The sequence below is a fragment of the Crinia signifera genome, chromosome 9 (assembly GCF_055691185.1).
Source record: "Crinia signifera chromosome 9, ASM5569118v1, whole genome shotgun sequence".
NCBI classification, from domain to species: domain Eukaryota; kingdom Metazoa; phylum Chordata; class Amphibia; order Anura; family Myobatrachidae; genus Crinia; species Crinia signifera.
The window spans coordinates 123,439,036-123,461,058 of NC_139225.1; the positions used below are offsets into that span (position 1 = coordinate 123,439,036).

General features: G+C 45.9%; 2 protein-coding genes across 4 annotated transcripts in view; one reads left to right on the forward strand and one right to left on the reverse strand.

Annotated features, from left to right (window-relative positions):
• The first annotated feature begins 14,879 nt into the window (after positions 1-14,879).
• LOC146035923 (uncharacterized) lies at positions 14,880-20,277 on the forward strand. 3 transcript variants are annotated; one of them, XM_083159636.1, is made up of 3 exons: positions 14,880-15,364; positions 18,876-19,259; positions 19,432-20,277. In XM_083159636.1, the coding sequence occupies exons 1-3, from the start codon at positions 15,304-15,306 to the stop codon at positions 20,001-20,003; spliced, it is 1,017 nt and encodes a 338-aa protein (XP_083015762.1). In that variant the 5' UTR covers positions 14,880-15,303; the 3' UTR covers positions 20,004-20,277. The 3 variants fall into 3 exon arrangements, with proteins under 3 accessions (XP_083015762.1, XP_083015763.1, XP_083015764.1); XM_083159637.1 differs by lacking the exon at positions 14,880-15,364 and adding an exon at positions 15,447-15,637; XM_083159638.1 differs by lacking the exon at positions 14,880-15,364 and adding an exon at positions 17,982-18,331.
• Positions 20,224-22,023, reverse strand: part of RELB (RELB proto-oncogene, NF-kB subunit) — a 35,310-nt gene continuing 33,510 nt past the window's right edge. Inside the window, exon 11 of the mRNA XM_083159635.1 lies at positions 20,224-20,902. Within this exon, the coding sequence (XP_083015761.1) occupies positions 20,586-20,902 (317 nt within the window). The 3' untranslated portion in view covers positions 20,224-20,585. The remainder of the gene's footprint in view (positions 20,903-22,023) is intronic.

Here is a 22,023-nt window from a genome sequence, read left to right on the forward strand (position 1 = left end):
ATGTACCACATGAAAATGCCCAGACACTGTATGTGTCTGTACCTTTTTACGTATATTGTAGATATGCTCTGCTATACGTGTTTTCATGGGTCTGCTTGTTTTTCCTACATAAGATAGGTTGCAGCTACATTGTAGCAAATAGATTATGTTCCTCGAGTGACAGGTAAGAAATTGTTTAATTTTAAAATCACAACCATTCACCGTAAAATGATCCAATTTTCTTTCCTTAGATTTCACTGTCCTACAGGCAAGACATGACCCACAGCGATGAAATCCAATAGTTCGGATTGTTTGACGTGGGCCACTGTCTGTAGAGCTGTGGACCAAGTGGTCTTTTAAGGATGGTGTCTTTTTGTAAATGAATTGTGGTTTTGGTGGCAATTGGGCTCCCAGAATTGGATCACTCTGGAGCAAATGCCAATTGTTCCTGAATACTCGCTCAACATCTTTATGTATGGAGCTGTATTTACTCACAAAAGCCGTTTCATTGATGACATTTGCTTTATTTGGTCCGGTGACAAGGATTCCCTGGATAGTTTTTGTCTTTCTTTGAATAATAATGATAAGAACATCAATTTGACCTTCAGTTGTAGTCAAGAATTGGTATCTTTTTTGGATCTCAATTTATACATTGAAAATGACGTTTTGAAAACTAGAACATTCAGAAAAGAAACCGATTCAAATAGCTTTATCTTCACCAACAGCCAACATCATAGAAATTGGCTGGATGCCATCCCATTCGGGCAGTTTATCCGCATCAAGCGGAACTGTACGGATGAAAATGTCTGTAAGCAACAACTGGAGGAAGTATCAAATAGGTTGAGTGCTAAAGGTTACTCAAAGAGCCTTATTGAAAGTGCTAGAGAAAAAATTGATCTGATTGAACGTCCAACACTATTGGAACCTAAACCCAAGTCAGACCAAGTGAATGATAGATTTAAATGGGCCTTTGTGAGTAAGGATCCGATACGATTTCCCGGCGGTCGGGATCCCGGCGGTCGGAATCCCGACACTGGAATCCCGACAAGGGGGGGACATGGATCGCCCCCCCTTGCGGGCTCGCTGCGCTCGCCACGCAGCGGGCCCGGTGCCTCGCTACGCTCGGCACGCTATTTTATTCTCCCTCTATGGGTGTCGTGGACACCCACGGAGGGAGAAAGTTTCGGGATTCCAGTGTCGGGATTCCGACCCCCGGCAAATTAACCGCATCCCGTGAGTAAATACAGCTCCATACATAAAGATGTTGAGCGAGTATTCAGGAACAATTGGCATTTGCTCCAGAGTGATCCAATTCTGGGAGCCCAATTGCCACCAAAACCACAATTCATTTACAAAAAGGCACCATCCTTAAAAGACCACTTGGTCCACAGCTCTACAGACAGTGGCCCACGTCAAACAATCCGAACTATTGGATTTCATCGCTGTGGGTCATGTCTTGCCTGTAGGACAGTGAAATCTAAGGAAAGAAAATTGGATCATTTTACGGTGAATGGTTGTGATTTTAAAATTAAACAATTTCTTACCTGTCACTCGAGGAACATAATCTATTTGCTACAATGTAGCTGCAACCTATCTTATGTAGGAAAAACAAGCAGACCCATGAAAACACGTATAGCAGAGCATATCTACAATATACGTAAAAAGGTACAGACACATACAGTGTCTGAGCATTTTCGTGTGGTACAGAATGCAAATGAGTGTCAGATTGTGTTTTTTAGCGCAATAGAACAAATTCTACCTAAGAGCCGCACCAATGATGAGGCGAGGAGACTGTCTATGACAGAAATGCGGTGGATCCACCGCCTTGGAACATTAATCCCAAAAGGCTTAAACACAGAATTTGAATTAAAACCATTCCTCACGTAATAATCCATTTTTTCTAATTTGTTTATACCTTTCACCATTTCATTCTTCTTTATTGTCTATGGTGCTGGGTTGTACTGCTATTTTATTGGATTTTAATGTATATTTGTTTTGCAGAATGAACTCCATGTAAACAGCGTCCGAGCTCCCTGTTATCCCCATAGTTACCCGTCTTCTTTGCCTGACACGCAAGCGGCAACTGTGTGGAACGCATCCACACGCTCGAGGATGCGCATCGTCACTTCCGGTGGGTGACACGCAGACGCCTACGTAGTTCTGGCGTATGGAACGCAAACGCCGGCTGAGGGACAAGGAGGCCGGACACTGCACGCCGATTAGCGGCAACTGTTTGTAATTTGGTTTAACAGGGGTATATATATGCCCTATATTGGACTTCATATGTACGCTTCTGACGAAGGACATCATCCGAAAACGCGTTCAAGCGTACATATCATCCAGCTTGACGCTTTGGACTGGCTTTAACAGCTGCAGTTTTGCTGAACCCTGGACTGAGCCCCCCTTGTTTCCGGGACGAGGGACCCAGACCGAAGGAGGACGCCACACCACCTGTTGTATGCCGTTTTGCCTGGTTCAATTTGTTCACGCTTTTACCAAAGTCACTTTATTGGGAGCAGTTACCACAATCAGTGGATCGATTGGATTTGGGTCTTCCATGTGATATTGGCTACAAAGCTTCAATTTGGTTTTGTATTATCTGCAGTGGCTTCAAACACCCTGCCTCATAGTTAACACTGAGCGCTATTACTGCTTATCCACATCTTTTTGTTCTATATAGGATGCGCTAAGGGACAGAAATCGCATATTATGTGCGTTAATGCATGCTGACCAAAAGTGCGAGATAAATTCGCATTTTTATCGCATCCAGATGTTTTCGTAAAGAAAAGTATACAAATCGCTTATTTAATGCAATGCGTTTTCGCAATTCGCACTTTTAAGCTGACTAATATTCGCCCTTATTTCAGACCAGGTTCTGTTTGGCAAATTAGCCAGAACCCTGCACAGATCGCAATGTTCTGTGCAGGGTTCTGGTGTAAAAAAAAAAAAAAAACGGAGCCGACTTTCTCGGCTCCTGATTTGGCCAGAAATCATTCTGACTAGAGACGCCGAGGAAAAAACATCTCTGCGCCTGTGAAAGTCCTGTGAGCCGGGTACCAGATGGGAGCAGCGCTTCTGCCGGAGAGGATGCCGAGGTCGTCGCCGGGGACCAGGTGAGTAGGATTTCCTTCCTTAGGTACCCCTGGGGACTACCTCGGATCCTGGACCCCGGATTCTTCAGCCCAAGAGCCCCGGAACCCCGGACCAGCCCCGGAACCAGGACCAAGACCCCGGAACCGGACTCTTCTGCCCTGGAGCCCCGGAGCCCGGACCCAGGATCCAGGGACCGACCTACGGGCTCAAGGTAGGTAAGTATCAGTGTGTGTGTTATGTGTGTATTAAACTTTTATTTTTCAGGGTGTCAGTGTGTTTTCTTTAACTATTTTTTGTACTGTAGAACTACAAGTGCCAGCGTGCCCTTTAATGCCCTGCATGCTGGGACTTGTGGTTCTCCAAGTCCCAGCATGCGGGGTAGGCTTGCTGGGACTCATAGTTCGCCAGTAGAAAACAATAGTTTTTCTTCTTTTTTTTACACAATCCATCAGCCCGATGCCCACCGCCCAGGGGCATCGGGGACAGCCCCGGACTATCAGCATGGGCTGGTAAGTCCTGGAGGGGGGGGCCCCCTTCATTGGGGGGGTCCCCACTTCCCCAGGACCCCTGCCCATGCTGACCAGCCAGGGGGTTAATGCTTTGGCCGCGGGACCTTATATAATAAGTGTCCCCCGGCTGTGGCATTACCCTGCTGGCTGGTTGGGTCCGGTGCTGGTTCTTAAAATTAAAATTCATTTTGTCCCCCGTATTTTGGGAACCAGCGCCCGACCTTGAGCCGGGTGCTGGTTTCATTAAATCAAGGGGACCCCTATTTGACGGGGACCCTGATTTTATGTCACCAGCACCGGCTCAATGAGCCCGGGGCTGGTTATGCTCTGGCGGGGGACCCCGCGCTCGTTTTTTTTTTTTACTTTGCGCTTTCCTGCAAACGTGCGATTTTCAGACATGAAAATCGCACATTTTCAGGTCTAAAGACATCGCACCACTTCGCCGCAAATCGCACCACTTTGCACTTTTCAGCCTCCAAATCGCATCACATTAAATATGCGAATTATGACTGAAAAATGCGATTTTAAAAAGTGCGAATAGCGGCGATGTGGTGCGCTAAAAAAAATGCGCATTTATCTCAAAGCATAGAATGTCACCCATGGTGTCTAGTACACTGTCAGAGAGGTCCCATTGATTAGCCGAAAAAAGATTCAATCCACCTCTGACTACCTCTGTGGAAAAGGGGCTGCTGCAATGATGCAACCCCCCCTCCGCTGCTAATCCCCCTGCGCTGGTCCTCAGCTAGTCCACGCTGCCACCACCTGCTGGTCCCTGCTGCTGATCCTGACCCCAGTCACTTCATTGGTACTTTCTTTCATCCATCCTGGTGACACAGCTTCAACCTTGGGATGTAGGGTCCGCAGGAGCAAGGCACCTATTATTATAATTGTATTATTATAATTTTATTTATAAGGTGCCACAAGTGTTTCGCAGCGCCGTACAAAGGAACAATACAGGGAGACCAAACTTGGCATAACATTGAAAAAATAACAAAAGTAGAGTACAAATAAAGAGTGCCACAGTTCAATACACATTACAGCTTAACTATAAGTAGAGAGGACTCAATCAACATACAACTAGAGGCTTGAGGCCAATGATGGAGATGGGTATGCGGATGAAGATGGTCACTGAGTGTTTGAGTATAGGAGAAGTCACCTATGCTGACTTCTTTGAGAGAGGCAGGCTCCTCCCTTCTGCATCCCAGGATACTTCAGTTTGTTTTAGGTGCCCACTGGAGTGGGTGCTGTGCTGACAGGCTGCATTATTTCTGGATAATCTGAATTTTTTATTCGGTACTTGTTTCCTAGCACGGCGCCCGTCGGGTCCCATCGCATACCATTACTTAAGGTATGCGATGGTCGCCTGCTCCGATACGTCAATCTGAGCAGCTCCGGCCGTGACTGGGGTTCACTTAGGACACTCGGGTCCTTTCCTTGAGGTACACTGCCACCAGCCAAAACCTGATTTTAGCGCTTGAAACTGCGCAAGGGGTGGCTTGGCTCGCACCTGACCGCACAATACAATATAAAAATGGTAACACGCTGGAGCATTCTCTTCTGAGGCTAATGAGTCTTAAGAACACAGAACCAGAACTGAGAATATGTATTATTTATTCCTAGAAATACTACAGAGCTTTAGAAAATAGTTACAAGATTTTACAATGATTTTAAAAGTACACACGAGTTTTAAATGCAATTTCAGAAATAAAATAAAAAGGGAAAAATGACAGAACCGTAGCTTACACTTAAGTACCAATCCTGACGTGGAGGGGGGGTTCTCCACAAGAAATCTCTCGTCGCTTACAGCCTGTTTGCTAGACCCCCAGGTAGTGACACTGACTATAGGGAGAAGGGTCTTAGTTATACCTTGCAGACTCCCTCATCCCTCCCACCCTTGGGATTTTTAACCATTCCCTTGCTGAGCCTAGTGAAGGTCCCTAGATATAGGATCTTTCCCATAAAGAATTTGTCCCTGCTTTGAAGTAGATTTTATACATTCCTCAAGTGATAGGAGGTAATTTAGTGTGGAGGGCCAGAGCACCTTTTGGCCTGTTGGCTGGACACTATTGCTCTCCCCCCCAATCTGGTTTATGAGGGGTCTCAGATCTTATCTTACATCCTGACTCCAGAGGAGTCCACAGATGGCTACACTCCCTGGGTCACCAATAGTCCACACACATAATACCTGACATGTTCTGATCTCCCACATAATAATCACAGGCGGCATGAATTTACCAAACATACCAGACATACATTGATTGCACAGATAATCATAACAGGAGGCATACGTTAATTTGATCGATCACCTGATCTGATCGTTACAGGGATGTTGTAGCTTGGGTAGCCAAAACTATGATTAAATGGGCTGAGGCCTTAGGAAATAAAGTTCAGCCTGATTCAGATGCTTTTATGCTGGCTGAGAAGCTTAATTGTGCTGCAGAATATATTTGTGAGGCTGGAGAAGAAGGGGCTAGAATCAGTGGTGTAGCTAGGTGCCACGGTGCCCGGAGCAAGGGCACAACCTAACATTATAAGACACACCGTAATGCCCTTTACACACAAAGCCACACATGATGCCCATTACATAATATATAACAAACCGTTACACACAAAGCCACACATGATGCCCATTACATAATATATAACAAACCGTAATGCCCATTACACATTTGACACAAAAAAGCAAAAACTTTTTTGGAAGGAGGGCACATTTCTAGTTTACGCCACTGGTGGGAGCCATCATGCTTCCAGTTATATGTACACACACACCAATTTTGTTTGCAGGAGGTGAAATAAATCGTAATAGATTATACTGAATAACCTGCCAATTTCTACAAGACAAAATAAAGGATCTTTACCCTATCAGTGAAAAGAAAGCACATATTGTGCATGGAGGAGTTCCTCTACCTGATGATGACGCTGCTGCTCCTGCTGCTTAGAGAAACGCAGGGGAGGTAGGGGGAGGGAGAGAACTGCAGAGCTGTCTCCCTCCAGAACATCCTTATCACAGCAACTGTAATCACTCTGCATGCAGTCATCCCACCAGCTCGGTTCCATTGTCTCACATGATAACCTGTGAGACTTCCTGCATGGAAAGCATGGCCTCATGGGATTTGTAGTTTAATCGTTAACTGCTCAAAGTCTGGGCAGTAACATATAAACTACAATTCCCATGATGCCAATGTCCCTGCTTCTCTGTCCTGCCGGGTGCTGTCTGCCACAGCTGAATCCCAGCACCTCCACCTACTAGCGCTGTAAGTGCTGCAGCTGGGCGGGGGAGGGAGCGGGCGAGCAGGACAGGGGAGCCGGCGGCATGCGGCTATGGCGCCCTTTGATATCCCGGTGCCTGGAGCTCGTGCTCCGCCCTCCCATTGCCCCTGGCTAGAATGGCCTCAAAGGTTTCAGACACTTCCATCGCTGCTAAAAGAGCTTTGTGGCTAAAATCTTGGGAGGCAGACAGCGAATCCAATAAGTCTCTGGAGACGCTGGCCTTTTAAGGGAGAGCTTCTTTTTGGATCTGAGCTAGACTTCATTATAAAGCAGGCCACAGGAGGGAAGAGCTCCTTTCTTCAGGTCCTGTGCAGCTCCGCTAAGGCCAGGCATCTTTATCTGCCAACAATGGGTCTAGTAGCAGTGCAATGTGAAAAGGGTGCACTAGGAGCCTAATTTTATACGGGACACTTGTAAATCTGTGTGCGACTGATTCTGTGCCCATACACTGAGCCGATTTGGGCTCGGTTCGATGTCTCCTCAGGTCCGATGTTCAGTGGTTGGACCTGCTGGCCGTCAGACCACCCGTCTTGGGACCTCCTATGCGTGCAGCGGGGTCTGGCCAGCTGGATGGGTAGCGGGGGCGGACAGTGGCGGCTGGGAAGCAGCATCGGGCGGGCAATATGAACAATACCCCCTCAACTTTAGAATGATGTGTATATATACAGATGGAGCTGGTGTAGTTCTTGCGGGGGTTGGTGTTAGAATCAGCCGCCAGGCCCTGCCATCCATCAGAAGGGGACGTGCTCGCACAAGACACTCGCGCCCACCATTCCGACAGAGCTCACTGCTGCCGTCCTCCCCCTCCCTGCACCCCCCCCCCCCCACACACACACACACACACACACAACCCTGACCGTCTCTCTGAAGAGCTTTGTGGCTAAAATCTTGGGAGGCAGACAGCGAATCCAATAAGTCTCTGGAGACGCTGGCCTTTTAAGGGAGAGCTTCTTTTTGGATCTGAGCTAGACTCCATTATAAAGCAGGCCACAGGAGGGAAGAGCTCCTTTCTTCCCACTACTTCAAAACATTCTGGTTTCAAGTTTGGGGCCTTTAAACCATCCTTTCGTCCCTCCTTTCGGGGAGGGGGGGCATCTAATAGAGGACAGACAGGAAGAGGAAAGTTTCGAGCCAATAAGAGCAGGGCCTCCAGGTCGCGTTTCGGAGCTTTCGCTAAGAAACAAGTGTCCCGTAGATAGACTTGATGGCGTCTAGGAAAAATTGTCAAGTTCCCAGGTTCTGTTCTCGGACCAGGGACCCAAATGCTTGGGCGGTGGATGCCATGGCGGTCCCATGGCATTTCAACCTTGTCTATGTGTTCCCTCCATTTGCCATGATTAACAGGGCGTTGAAGAGAATCAGATCCCAGAATGTGCAAACCATTCTGATTGCTCCGGACTGGCCCAGGAGGTTGTGGTATTCAGACATACTGTGATTGTAGACTGACTCCTGGCGCCTTCCTCTTCGACAGGACTTACTCAAATAAGGCCCATTTCTACACCTGGACCTAGCTCGTCTAAATTTGACGGCCTGGCTTATGAAACCACCATATTGAGGAAGAAGGGGTTTTCGGAAGCGGTCATCCAGACTATGCTCAGGGCTCACAAGCCTGTGTCTGCAGCTAATTACCATCGAGTCTGGAAGATCTATATCAGGTGGTGTGAGCTTCAGAGAGTGCACACCTCTAGGTTCAAGGTATCGAGGTTGTTAAAATTTTTCCAAGATGGATTCTTGGCAGGACTCTGGAGTCTTTAAAAGTACAGCTATCAGTTTTATCTATTTTCTTTCAGAAAAGGGTAGCTTTGCTGCCTGAGGTTCAAACCTTTTGGCAGGGAGTCATGAGGATTAAACCCCCGTATAGGCAGCCGGTGGCACCTTGGGATTTGTCTTTAGTGTTGTCTGTATTACAGAATTCTCCTTTTTGAACCGTTAAGGTCGGCTGACCTTAAATTTGTTTCTTGGAAACTCTTTTTTGTTGGCCATGTTTAGGCATGTCTAGGCATGTTTCGGAGCTAGGGGCCTTGTCTTGCTGGTCCCCTTTTTGATTTTTAATGAAGACAGGGCTGTGCTTCGAACAGTTCCTAAGTTTCTACCTAAGGTAGTGTCTTCTTTTCATTTGAACCAGTAGATTGTGCTCCCGGTGTTTTCTCCCCCCGAAGGGGCAAAAAATAGGGACAAATTGAAGAAACTGGACATTGTTCGCGCCTTGCGAATATACGTGGAAAGAGTAAAGGATATCCGCAAATCTGATTTGCTTTTGGTTCTCTATGATGTACATAAGAGAGGATGGCCTGCTTCTAAGCAGACCATTGCAAGATGGTTGAGGTCAGTTATTGCCTTTGCTTACACCAAGGTAGGTAGACCTGTTCCTTCGTGTATAAATGCCCATACCACCAGGTCAGTTGCTTCCTCTTGGGCTGTGCGGCATGGGGCTACAGCAGAGCAGGTATGCAGAGCTGCCGCCTGGACCTCTGTTCATACCTTTACAACATTTTACAGGTTCCATGAGTTCGCGTCAGAGGACGCTTCCTTTGGACAAGCAGTGTTGAGAACTGTGAGTCTGAGCGTACCCTCCCAAAGGACCGGCTCTTGAACGTCCCAAGGTTGAAGCTGTGTCACCAGGATGGACGAAAGAGAAAAGGGGAACTTTCTCTGAGTCCATCCTGGTGACACAGCGATCCCTCCCTTACGCTCAGTAAGTTATACCGTTCATGTTTTGTCATGTTATTGGTTATATATGGATTGTGCATACAAGATGTTCAGGCGTTGGACTGAGTTATGTATCCTAGTGTGCTTTGGAAGTTGAACTGAAGTATCCTGGGATGCAGAAGGGAGGAGCCTGCCTCTCTCAAAGAAGTTAGCATAGGTGCTTTGCTTCTGCGGACCCTCCTACATCCCAAGGTTGAAGCTGTATCACGAGGATGGGGTTCGAACAGGTAGTTCTTACGAAAATAACCTTTTGTATGTGCTGGCCCTTTGTGGGCTGCTTCTCCAGCAGTCCATAGAAGCATATTCACAGATTCACAATCCTGGGTCCGGAGCATGTGCAGTATCGTCCTCAGTACCGCACATGTGCAGAACCCATTTTTATGGGCTGCCGCCACAACAGCCCATGTAGCCATAAACACCTCCCAATGGGACTGCCTTGGGTGACTGGCAGGTAGGACTTCCAATAAAAAGCCATTGCCAGTCACAGTGAAGCCAGTGCAGTCTCACATACTGCATCTGGCTTCACACAGTGGCGGATTTTACCTGGGTAAAAACCACCACTCAATGCGTTCATTGAACATGGTATATATGTTACACATGGCTGGGGATAAGTTGTGTAGGGTAATGGAGATACTGTATATTCTTCGCAGTAACACAGGAGGTGAAACTAATGTTTGGTAAGAGTACTCGTATTGAATGGTGTTAATGACACAACAGAGGGCTGTTAGAGTGCCAAATATGTAAATCCAATCTGGATCGTATAAAAGCACAAACTTACTACACACCCTGCAAATGGGATATTTTTTCTACTGGACCAACAAAATTATCTATACCAAACATAAATCTCCACATGGTTCCTTTCCCATGAGGCAATAGTCTCTTTCCCTCTGCCACAGAGTTTTTTCTGACTTTTACCTTGTGAATCTACCATCTGTATCTTGAATAGGGAACTGGGTGTTATCATTTCAGCTGATTACAGGTAAATGATGTGTGGATCTGTTATTTAGTCAGTTGTATAGAAAGACATATACAGGTTACACAAATTACCATTGATATGTTAACATTTTTGTAGCTCTAGGGATAATTCCTTCAAATAGTAATTGCCGTTTTTAATAAAGGAAGAAATAAACATTTTATCTTTTACATTTAGGAGACGAATACGTGGATATATAATAATGTTTGTTGTATAATAGTCTTCGTATATCTTGCGTCAGATATATGCCTGGTGTGAGAGAGTAGTCAGGTCCTGTGCAGCTCCGCTAAGGCCAGGCATCTTTATCTGCCAACAATGGGTCTAGTAGCAGTGCAATGTGAAAAGGGTGCACTAGGAGCCTAATTTGATACGGGACACTTGTAAATCTGTGTGCGACTGAGTCTGTGCCCATACACTGAGCCGATTTGGGCTCGGTTCGATGTCTCCTCAGGTCCGATGTTCAGTGGTTGGACCTGCTGGCCGTCCGACCACCCGTCTTGGGACCTCCTACGCGTGCAGCGGGGTCTGGCCAGCTGGATGGGTAGCGGGGGCGGACAGTGGCGGCTGGGAAGCAGCATCGGGTGGGCAATATGAACAATACCCCCTCAACTTTAGAATGATGTGTATATATACAGATGGAGCTGGTGTAGTTCTTGCGGGGGTTGGTGTTAGAATCAGCCGCCAGGCCCTGCCATCCATCAGAGGGGGACGTGCTCGCACAAGACGCTCGCGCCCACAGTTCCGACAGAGCTCACTGCTGCCGTCCTCCCCCTCCCTGCACCCCCCCCCCCCCCACACACACACACACACACACACACACACACACAACCCTGACCGTCTCTCTGAAGTGGAGACTGCCTACTGCAGAAGTATATATAAGTGACTACGGCAGAGGGATATATAGGTAATGACTACCTGCTGCAGAGGTATATATAGGTAATGACCACCAACTGCAGAGGTATATATAAGTATTGACCACCTACTGCAGAGGTATGTATGTATATATATATATATATATATATATATATATATATATAGGTAATGACCACCAACTGCAGAGGGATATATATAGGTAGTGACTACCTACTGCAGTGACAACTTGATACCATTCAGAGACTATTCAAAGTTAGATATTCAAAAGTCACATGGGGCCGTCACTGATTAAGGTGGTACGGTTGCTTTAATACAGATTGCAGAGGTCCAAGCTGCTGCTAAATATTCATATAATCTCACAGCAAGGGGGACCTTAATCCCTCCAGCACACATTTGTAGTAGTGTTCCAATGCTGCATACTGAGAGTGTGTGTGTGTGTGTGTGTGTGTGTGTGTGTGTGTGTGTGTGTGTGTGTGTGTGTGTGTGTGTATATATATATATATATATATATATATATATATACACACAGTATATATTTCTGAAACTGAACAGAATTGACAGTTTTTCACCATATAACAATATTGATCTTAGACATGTACAAATATGGGGATATATTTCCCTACTTAGTGAGGACATCACTTACCATAAACTAAGAGGGGAGCAATTGTATGAGATGCTCTGCATAATGTGATATGCGCAGCAAGGGACCAGAAGAATGTAAGTGTGCGGAACGCGACTTGCGTGTTTCCACTCTGGGCATGCTGTAAATCGGGGTCTCATTATGTGCTATTATACAGGTACACCTGTAGTTGAGAAGCTGCACTGTGATGGGGCGTTTTCACACAGGCCGAGCGCACAGAATGGATGTGTGCGGCTACACATCTGTTCTCAGCAGTGTTAATATGTCCCTAACCCATCATAACACCGATGAATGATTTTTACACTGGGCACAAGTCATCACATGCTCAGAGTAGCCAGAGACGTACTCAGCGGCTGCAATGGAAAAAGGCATATCCAGCCTGGAGCTGACGTCACTCACCCTCCCATAAACCGCGCAGGTACACCTGCATTTTCCTGGACACTCCCAGCATTTTTTCCAGCATGCCCTCGTTTTTCTTAGTACTCCCACAAAATGTCCGGTTACAACCTCCAGACGCCTACTTCCTGTCAATCACCTTGCGTACAGACAGAGATCAAAAAAAGTGGCAGGCTTTCATCGCAGTACGGCCACACCCATGCGCACTGCGAACCGGACACGCATGCATTCTATCGATAGTCGGCCGATGTGCGAATTCGCAGCCATGCGATCAGGTGCCAAATTACCCCCATGTACCTAAACACAACGCAGAGTTGTGCGTGAACATAGATACGCCCATTTACAATTGCATCTTTTGCAGGGCCGTGTTTACGTATGGGCTTAATGGCCACTTGCCCAGGGGGCAGGTGTATAAGGGCCCTATTCTGATAGCTGAGGATCCCCTTTTTCCAGGGATACCAGAATTTTGAAAATCGGCCCTGGGGAACTGGAGATATCCAACTTCAAAGCAGCAGTCCACATCCGACCCGTTAATTGCACTTCCCAGTCATATTTCTCAGGTTCTCTTTAACTTAGAGTTTGTCTGAGAGTATATTCCAAAAGTTAGAACTCTCCCCTTTCTGCCGACACTAGCGGCTTGTCTCTATCATGCCCAGAACCAGAGATATCAGCCTTCAAGCAGCTGGTCCCTGCTCCAGCTCCAAACATCTGGTGTACAGTTTTATATTTTTATCAATGGATTGCTCTGGCTCCTGATCTCTGATCCCCAAGTCCCCAGCACCTCCTGAAAGTTGGGACTCTAGGTTTTTATACTATTGAAGGCTAAGAAATATTTTTCCAGATAATGGCGATATCTGCAGTCAAAAATGCTGCCCTTCCACCGGAAAATGACGAATATTAAGACCACTCCATTATCCAGCCCTCCCCTGCGTATAAAACACCCCCTACCTCCCTGGAAGTCATTAACAAGGGAAAAGAAAATGATATTTAGCGCTGATTGGTATTAAACACTGCAGCTCGTACCTAAGGGGGATTACCAAACCCCTTAAAGAGATAGTACAAGAAAAATAAGGAGGATGGTACAGCGCTGTGTTTAATATTAAATTTAAATTTTTATTAAAATAATTTCACAACATTTATTGTATCAATGTGGCCAACATTGGGACAAACAAGACTTACAAACATATAATGGACTCTCCCCTCAAAAAAAAATATATAGGATCCTTTGAACTCAGTCAATGGTTAGCAGTATGCAACTTGGTTATAATCAATGAGGGTTAGTATTGTTTAAAAGTTAGTAGTATTAGCCTCTGATTAATTGCCGGTACTTTTGCTTATGAAAGTGCACAATCATTTAGGTCAATACTTAAGTTTGTATCCGGATGGGCAATCGGGGTCCAGTCTGCAGTCTCCAACCAAACCTCTCCGACCGCTGATTTTTTTTTTGGTGCGGTCCTAGCTGGGATGGTAAGGTGGCTCTGTAAGGCGGCAGCCTCTCTCCCCAATCCTTATCCTCTACGCGTTTTACAAGGGACCCTTCATTCAGCACAGTGCCCCCTTCCACACGTTAGTGTTCTCCCTCCCACCACCTGTGCAGTAAAGGAGTAATTAGCAGAAGTTACTGCTCCAGGTTCTACATGTTGAGTGGAAGATAGAGCACCCCCCTGCCAACCCTGGGACATCAAAGCTGCTGCTGATAGCACCCCCCACCCCTAGGAGGGGAGAATGGGTAAGGGCCCCAGGGCATTGCTTTGCCCAGGGGCCCACACTGCTGTTAAGATGGCCCTGATATTTTGCACTAAGGGTGAGTCTTGTCCAAATGGTCACCAATAATGGGGCAGCACGGACAGTGTTATAGTTAGCATTACTGCCTCACAGCGCTGAGATCATGAGTTCGATTCCCACCATGACCCTATCTGTGCAGAGTTTGTATATTCTCCCTGTGCTTGCGTGGATTTACTCCGGTACTCCGGTTTCCTACCACAATCCAAAAATATACTGGTAGGTTAATTGACTCCCAACAAAAATTAACCCTAGAATGTCTGTGTGTGCGTGTACATGTGGTAGGGAATATAGATTGTAAGCTCCACTGGGGCAAGGACTGATGTGAGTGTTCCAATATTCTCTGTAAATCGCTGCGGAATATGTGTGCGCTATATAAGAAACTGTTAATAAATAAAAAATAATGATGCCAGCTATGAAACCAATGGTAAGGATAGGGGCAAATATGTCCAAATTTCTACTGTGGATGAGATCCACTCTTGTCGATATAATTCACATTATACAGAAGGAGGTGATCAGTCATGAGCTGCTGTATGGTACAAGCTCACAAAAGTTAATTATGTTCAGTTCTGAGAGGAAAAACCTCTACAATAATCTCGCTCTCCTGGATACAAAGATATCCGTATTTGTGATTATAAAAACTGCTGACATGAAGACATTCCTGGACTTAGAACAGCTATGATAAGGCACTGCTAGGGACTTCTCTGTCATGTAGCACAGCTTTTATTGCTCGGGTAGGGTGGCCAAGTTCCTTTACCCCTTGGCACCAGGCCAGTGGATACTCTCATCTGCTTTCCTCTCCCGATAGCTGTATATAAATGGGCTTTGTTGTGTTTTAGTGTCAGCTGAGCGAGAGGGGGTGCGTGGATTGGGAGGGGGAAGGAGAGACACAGTGAAGAGGGATCAATAAAGCAACTGATGGGAAACTGAGAAACAGGCACATGTTCTGGTGGAGACTGGGGAATTCAAGGTGGGAGCAGTGGTGCCCCAGGGGGGGAGAGAGGGGTGGTGGAGGAAAGCAGCTGACAGTGACCCTGGAACATAAGAAAGGGGCAGTGTGACAGCAAGGCACATGATCCATGGATACGAAAACTACAGACATGAGTGTAAGAAATACAGCAGGAGGTGAAGAGAAACAAGGTAAGCAGAAGTGCGAGTGTGGCAAGGAATGAAAGAGAAATGAGAGAGGTTCTCAGCAACTGTGTGTGAGAGAGAGAGAGAAGCTGGAGGAAGGGGGCAGGGAACTATCAGGAAACTTTCCAACAAGAGACAGAAAGCGTGACATGGATGAAAACTAGTCAGCTGGGAACAGTTGTGTGTGAATGGCTGCTGGCATCTCGCATCCCACCTCCTCCACCATTGGGGCAGCGTTTCACACCAACCTATTGTCTTTATTATAACGGATCTGGACAGGTAATGATTTATACACCTGTGCAGCTGAGACTTTTAGAGGAAGATTTATTAAGCGATAAAGTGGTTGAAGCGATAAAGTGGCTGGTACTTTATCACCGGCCAATCCTAACTTTCCTAACAATCCTTACAGGTTGGGTTTGAAAAATGACAGATAGGAGCTGATTGGCCGGTGATAAAGTGCCAGCCACTTTATCACTTCACCAGTGGTAATAAATGGGCACCTTAGTTCCACAAGCACTGGAGAGGGACAGGATGCCTGCCTGGTTCTACCAAGACTATATTGTAATACTTGGCCAATCTGCCCCCTTCCTTACCTCTGTATGCAGCTGGCACAGGCATCAGGGGCACCCAGAGGAAAGGGTGAAAATAAACATATACTTTCATATGATCTTATTGATGTATATTGATAAATTCATGTTGGTCACTGATTTATTAAGGAATGCTCCACTTGGGGATTCTTTTTATTGCCTTATTGTTATGTCCAGGAATTTACATATGGGGGTTATTCTGGTTGATTTGCAAGGCTGGGAATTCTCAGCCTTGCAAGTCCACCAGAGCCCGCCCTGCGAATGCAGGGCCGCCCGCTCCCCCTTGCACCACGGGTTCACATGCAAGGCATGCAAATGGATGTTTTAAATAAACATCCATATGCAGACCAGGGGGAACCTCCCACATCTTTCGATTATCGCCGTTCATCGAAAGATGTGGTGCGTGCACATGTATATATATATTATATAGTGACTCTCAGGTCACTTATATATGCGTGCACATTTGGGAGGAACTGGGCAGGCGAATGACATCCGGTGATGTCAGCTGCCCACCCCCAGCGCTAACGTCACCCGGTGATTTGCATGAAACGCTGGGCGTTCCTATGTGCATGTACCCTGGCCCACTTCCCCCCGCCCGCAATGTTGGCCGCATACACCTTGCAGACGCACACCATCGGACCCCTTGCGAACTACGGGGTCCGAACAAACTGACCTGAATAAGGGCCGATGTGTCCATTTAAAAAAAAAAATCCATTGTATATATATTTTTTGGACACGCTACTTATTGATATTGGAACCTGCACAGGAATGAGTGCTTTGTTTTATTGTTCCAATCAAAATGTAAAATGCAGCGTAATGAATTAGCGATATGACTGATTCTATGTACATCTTTTTCATGCTACCTGCTTACTGTATAGTTCAGTGGTTCCCAAACTGTGTGCCGTGGCCCCCTGGGGTGCCCTGGGACACTTGCAGGGGTGCTTTGGATTAGTGATCCAAGACCAATTCAAATTATTTATGGTCCAAGTAACAGACAAAACCAGAGCTGGTGACTGCCGATAATAAAATATTTGTACAAACAGAAGCAAATCGCATCCCTCACCTCCTAATTAAACATGAGGATGACAAACATCCTTTACTTCATGGACACCGTATCAGTGTACCGCTGTGCTCGCCATATTTTGACGTGAATCGACATGGTCATCCGATGTGTTCGGCTTGCTTCGGGCACGGTGCCTCGCTGCGCTCAGCATACTATTCTATTATCCCTCCATGCCCTAGTGCAGGACAGGCCAACCTGTGGCTCTCCAGATGTTGTGAAACTACAAATCCCAGCATGCCTTGCCACAGTTTTAACACTCCCTTATTGCAAAACTGTGGCAAGGCATGATGGGATTTGTAGTTTGACAACCTCTGGAGAGCCACAGGTTGGCCAGGCCTGCCCCAGTGGATGGTAGGGTATAAAATACTGTCTGTTTTGAAAATTGAAAAGTGCAAAACACATGTCGACCTTTTGACTGTAGACCTTCCCAATGTCGACCTAATGCTTGTGTTGACCTTCCGACCTTCACCCTGTCAACCTATTTAATGTGCTGTCCTAAGCCCTGTAGACCTTTAGTGGTCGACCTAATGTATGTCGACCTTCATAGTGTCAACCTAGCGACATCATACTGGACATGTGAATGCTGCATTGCAATATATAGCACATATTCTAAGCTGCAATGTTACCGGGAATATGCTGACAGCAGCTTCCATTGTTCACTCTGCCTGAGGGCACAAAGACCGTACGTAGACCACATGCGTTACCCTGATGACTTGTAATGAAAAAAAATCTCAAACCTTTATTAAGGCCTATTATACTATCAACAGTATATACCGTACTTGTGCTACTCCAATCCAATATAAAAGCCAACCATACAATATAACGACTGTGCTTCCCTGCAGCATTGCGGTCCTGTTGGCCTCTCCAGGTAACAATTTTGATCTGATTAAAGCGGATCTCCCTCCCGGGATTTTGTGGGACACCCGCTCTCTCTCCCCCTACCCCCCGTCCCCCTTTTGCAGCATCCCCCCCCCCCCAACCTGTGCCCACGTCGACGTTTTGACTGTCGATCTTCACCATGTCGACCTAATGACTGTATCATCTGGTAGGTGCACTCAATATTCAATGGAATATTGGAGCCAATCGGTTCCTGTCAGTTTATAAGCAATATTTGAAAAATGACAGTTGGGATCTGATTGGCTGGATGTTTATCACCCTCACGTTTATCTCTTTTTAAGGCTTACTACTGCCCCATTGAGCCTAGAAAGACGTCTACCAGACTGTGCTATAGTAGGTGATGGAATGGTCTGAGTAAAGCCAGGAGAGGTCATGGTCTGCTTCTTTGTTGTCTAGAAATGCTGGGATTAGGGTGAACATTCTCCAGTAAGTTCAATGATCTGTGTCCCAAATGAAGTTTATTCTGCGTTCACCACGTGGCTGAATACAGCTCAAAAGAAGCCCAGTCTGTATTACTTCCGGCTGCTGCTTCATTAGCACGTTGCTCAGGGTAACAGAGGGCCTTATTTTAGTTCACTCTTTCTGACAAAATCCTTCTTAGATGGGCAAAACCATGTGCACTGCAGGTGGGGCAGATGTAACTTGTGCAGATATAATTAGATTTGGGTGGGGTTTTACTTCAAAGTGAGATCTATATTGCAGTGTAAAAATAAAGCAGCCAGTATTTTCCCTTCACAGAAACAAAATAACTCACCCAAATCTAATTCTCTCTGCACATTTTACATCTGCCCCCCTGCAGTGCACATGGTTTTGTCCATCTAAGAAGGATTTTGTCAGAAAGAGTGAACCAAAATAAGGCCCAGAATGAGAAGCTGGATAAGGTTTGCCGTTGATAGACCTATGTCTGTGTTTAACCCCATTGATGTAATTAATTGTATCTCACCCCTCTCTCCCTCTGCTTTTTATTTAGTTATCAAAATGGTGTCTCATATCCTGCTCTCAGCTGTCGCTTTAGCGGTCTTCCTCACCCAGATCATAATGAGCAGACTGTCCGACTCGCTGCTCACCCTGGCGGACTCCGCACACACACTCTCTCTCCTCATTGCTCTGTGTCCCGAGCTCATCCTTTCCCGCTCATCCTCCTTGCCCGCACATGCCAAGGCTCGACTTCCAACTCTCTTCTCCCTACTCTCTCCACTGCTACTCTCTTCCCTTTGCCTGTCTCTCACGCTAGGGTCGCTGGGACATCTTGTACATCCTCACCACTCTCACAGTCCGGCTCTTATCCTTGTGGCTGGAGTGCTGGGTCTTCTGTTTAATGTCATATATATGGTGGTCACTGGAGCTTTGCAAGGTAAGACCTGTTCTACGATGTGAAGCAAACTGTAAGGTAGCAATTGTAACGTTCTATTAAATTACATGGATCAAACTCTTTATGTATCTGCCCTGAACTGATATCTACTAGGCCTAATTAGTAACTCTTCAGACAGCTGAAACCTGTATTCTCTACCCTTCTACAAAACCAGGTCTGTGTCTACCAAAGGTGCAACTACATCAACCAAGATGGCAGCTGCTTTTGCGCCTGCTGTGTTCCTTGGCACCTTCATCCCTGCTCCTCACCAGCAGCTTGCTTCTGCACCTGTTTAGCCACCCAGCTGTACACTACTTAGATCCAGCTCTCTCATTGGTCTCTATATCGATCATGGTTGCTTCGGTCTACTCTGACATTGTTCAAAATGGCCGTGTGCTTCTCCAGGCTGTGCCACCGTCTACGGAGTTGCAAAGTGTGAAAATGGATCTGGACACACTGTGCGGCCACAATGGCTATCATGAGCTTCATATCTGGGCCCTTGCCCCTGGACATGGTGTAGCATCTCTCCACGTTCACTGTTCTGGACTGGAGGCTTATAAGAATATTGTAGGCCAGGCCAGGGTTCTATTTAAGCATCACGGCATCAGAGAGCTGACCATACAACCAGAGTTTGGAAGTCCTGGGCCCTGTGCTTTGGCTTGTGGGCCGAGCTGTGCTCAACACTCCTGCTGCAAGTCCACAAATTCTTTAAGCGATGATTTAATCTTGGTCAACATGTGCACCTGAAGATGAACTCAGCACGTAATGGCAATCCACAGGGTAACAGTGCTTAGGAAATGTATGAACTGTAGAAACTGGACCCAAAGCCACCTCTGTATATAGCAAAAAAAGGACAGAAATAGTGACATTAACCCATTTGTGAAGAAGACAAAAGACTGCATTATTTAGACAGCCGCTAGCCCTCTGACCATCCACAGTCTATACATGTACAGTTTAACACACAGTGTTTTTTAAAAAATATGTTCTTTTAATATCTACATAAAAACAGTTAGTGCTTTAAGTTTCTTGTTTCTCACCAAATGTATTTACCCAAAAAGAGTGTTATCCATGGTAGTCATCTACTTTGGAAGCTAGGATTATGGTAATATTGTAGTTGATAATCATGTGCTAAATGACTTTGTCCATTATATTATCCATGGTCTTTTTAACATGTTTTGTGATGTAGTGGGATTAATGCCGGGATTGTGGGAATGCCGATCTTCATATAGGATTTCCCTCAAGTTAGACCTTGCTAAAAATGAGGAAAGGAGGCACATTCTCAGAGTTAATTCCAGCTAATGTACAATGAAATCCATTTCTGCCCAATGGTCAACAGCCACCCATTCGTGCATCATCTGGGTAACTGCAATCTGAGAAACGTCTCTCTTGTTCTCCTGTGAGGGCAAGGCTGAACCCTACCAAGCTGGCTGTTGCATCGTCCTCAATGCCAGGTGCAAAGCTTTCAAAGGGACATGTGGCTGCTAGGTCTTCCATCTCTGGAGGTAACCATGATATGAGGGCTTCAAGATTTGAAGGGAGCTCTTCAAATGGGGGAGTTTCATCCAGTGCAGGGTCAGCCGCCATCAAATTACCACCAGGCAAATAATCAATGGGCTGGAAAGTATCCACCATGGTAATGCCAAAGTCTAAACAAAGGTTAAAGAAGTAAAAAAAGAAGGAATTAGAGCAATTTACTTTAAAAGTTTTCATTAGATCTGTATATTTAACACATTGGAATATATGTGGTTAGTACCAATTGGTTATGGTATAAAACATCTACAGTGTCTAGGTCTATAATCCTATGGTCGACCACTAATGGTCAACAGTCACAAGGTCGACAGGTAAGAGGTCGACATGGTTAAAAGGTAGACATCCAAAAGGTCAACATGGAAAAAAGGTTGAGTTTTTAATATTTTAGGGTGTCAATGTCGACATAGGTCGACATGGACACTGTCTAACTGTACCGCTGCACTCGCAATGCTTCGGGCTCGGTGCCTTGATGTGCTCGGCACACTATTTTTTTCTCCCTCCACACCCTAGTGGCTGGAAGGGCATGAAATACCACCTGTCGCCTGAAAATTTTGTAAAAAAATGCATGTCGACCTTTTCCATGTCGAGCTTTTGACAACCACGACCATTAGTGGTCGACCATATGACTGTCTTTCTTGAGTCATTCCTTGATCAATCCGGATACCGTACCAATTACATTTTCCTAGACACAATAAAGGCAGACACATTTTTGTGGGGGTGGGGGGAGGGGGGTGCTGAAACCGTGCTTGTGAGTATGTAGCCTATCAAATCACCCAGATCTAGTGACATTTATACTTTTTGGTCAAAAGGACTAGTGCAGGGAGTTTTACTGACACTGTTCACATCATCAAGCGGCTAATGGACTAATGTCACCAAGGACCTGACATCTTTACTAGACCTAGTAGGCTGGATTATTCTCCTGGGAGTCCCAAAAACGTGTAAATGTGGAATAAATCCATTATACTGTAGTTCCTAAGGGATAAAATAAGTTAAAGTTGGTTTTGCCTTTCAAATAATTGCCGCTTTAAAGATTTGGGCCTAGCTCGCGTGAACATCTGCATCTTGGAGGCTATTACAGAAAACCGATAGGCTTAATTTTCTTGCACAGTTTTTCTCATAAGTTTACATACCCTAGCAGAATTTGTGATTTTCTGGCCATTTGTCAGAGAATATGAACGATAACTCACAAACTTTTCTTTCACTCATGGTTAGTGGTTGGGTGAAGCCATTTATGCCA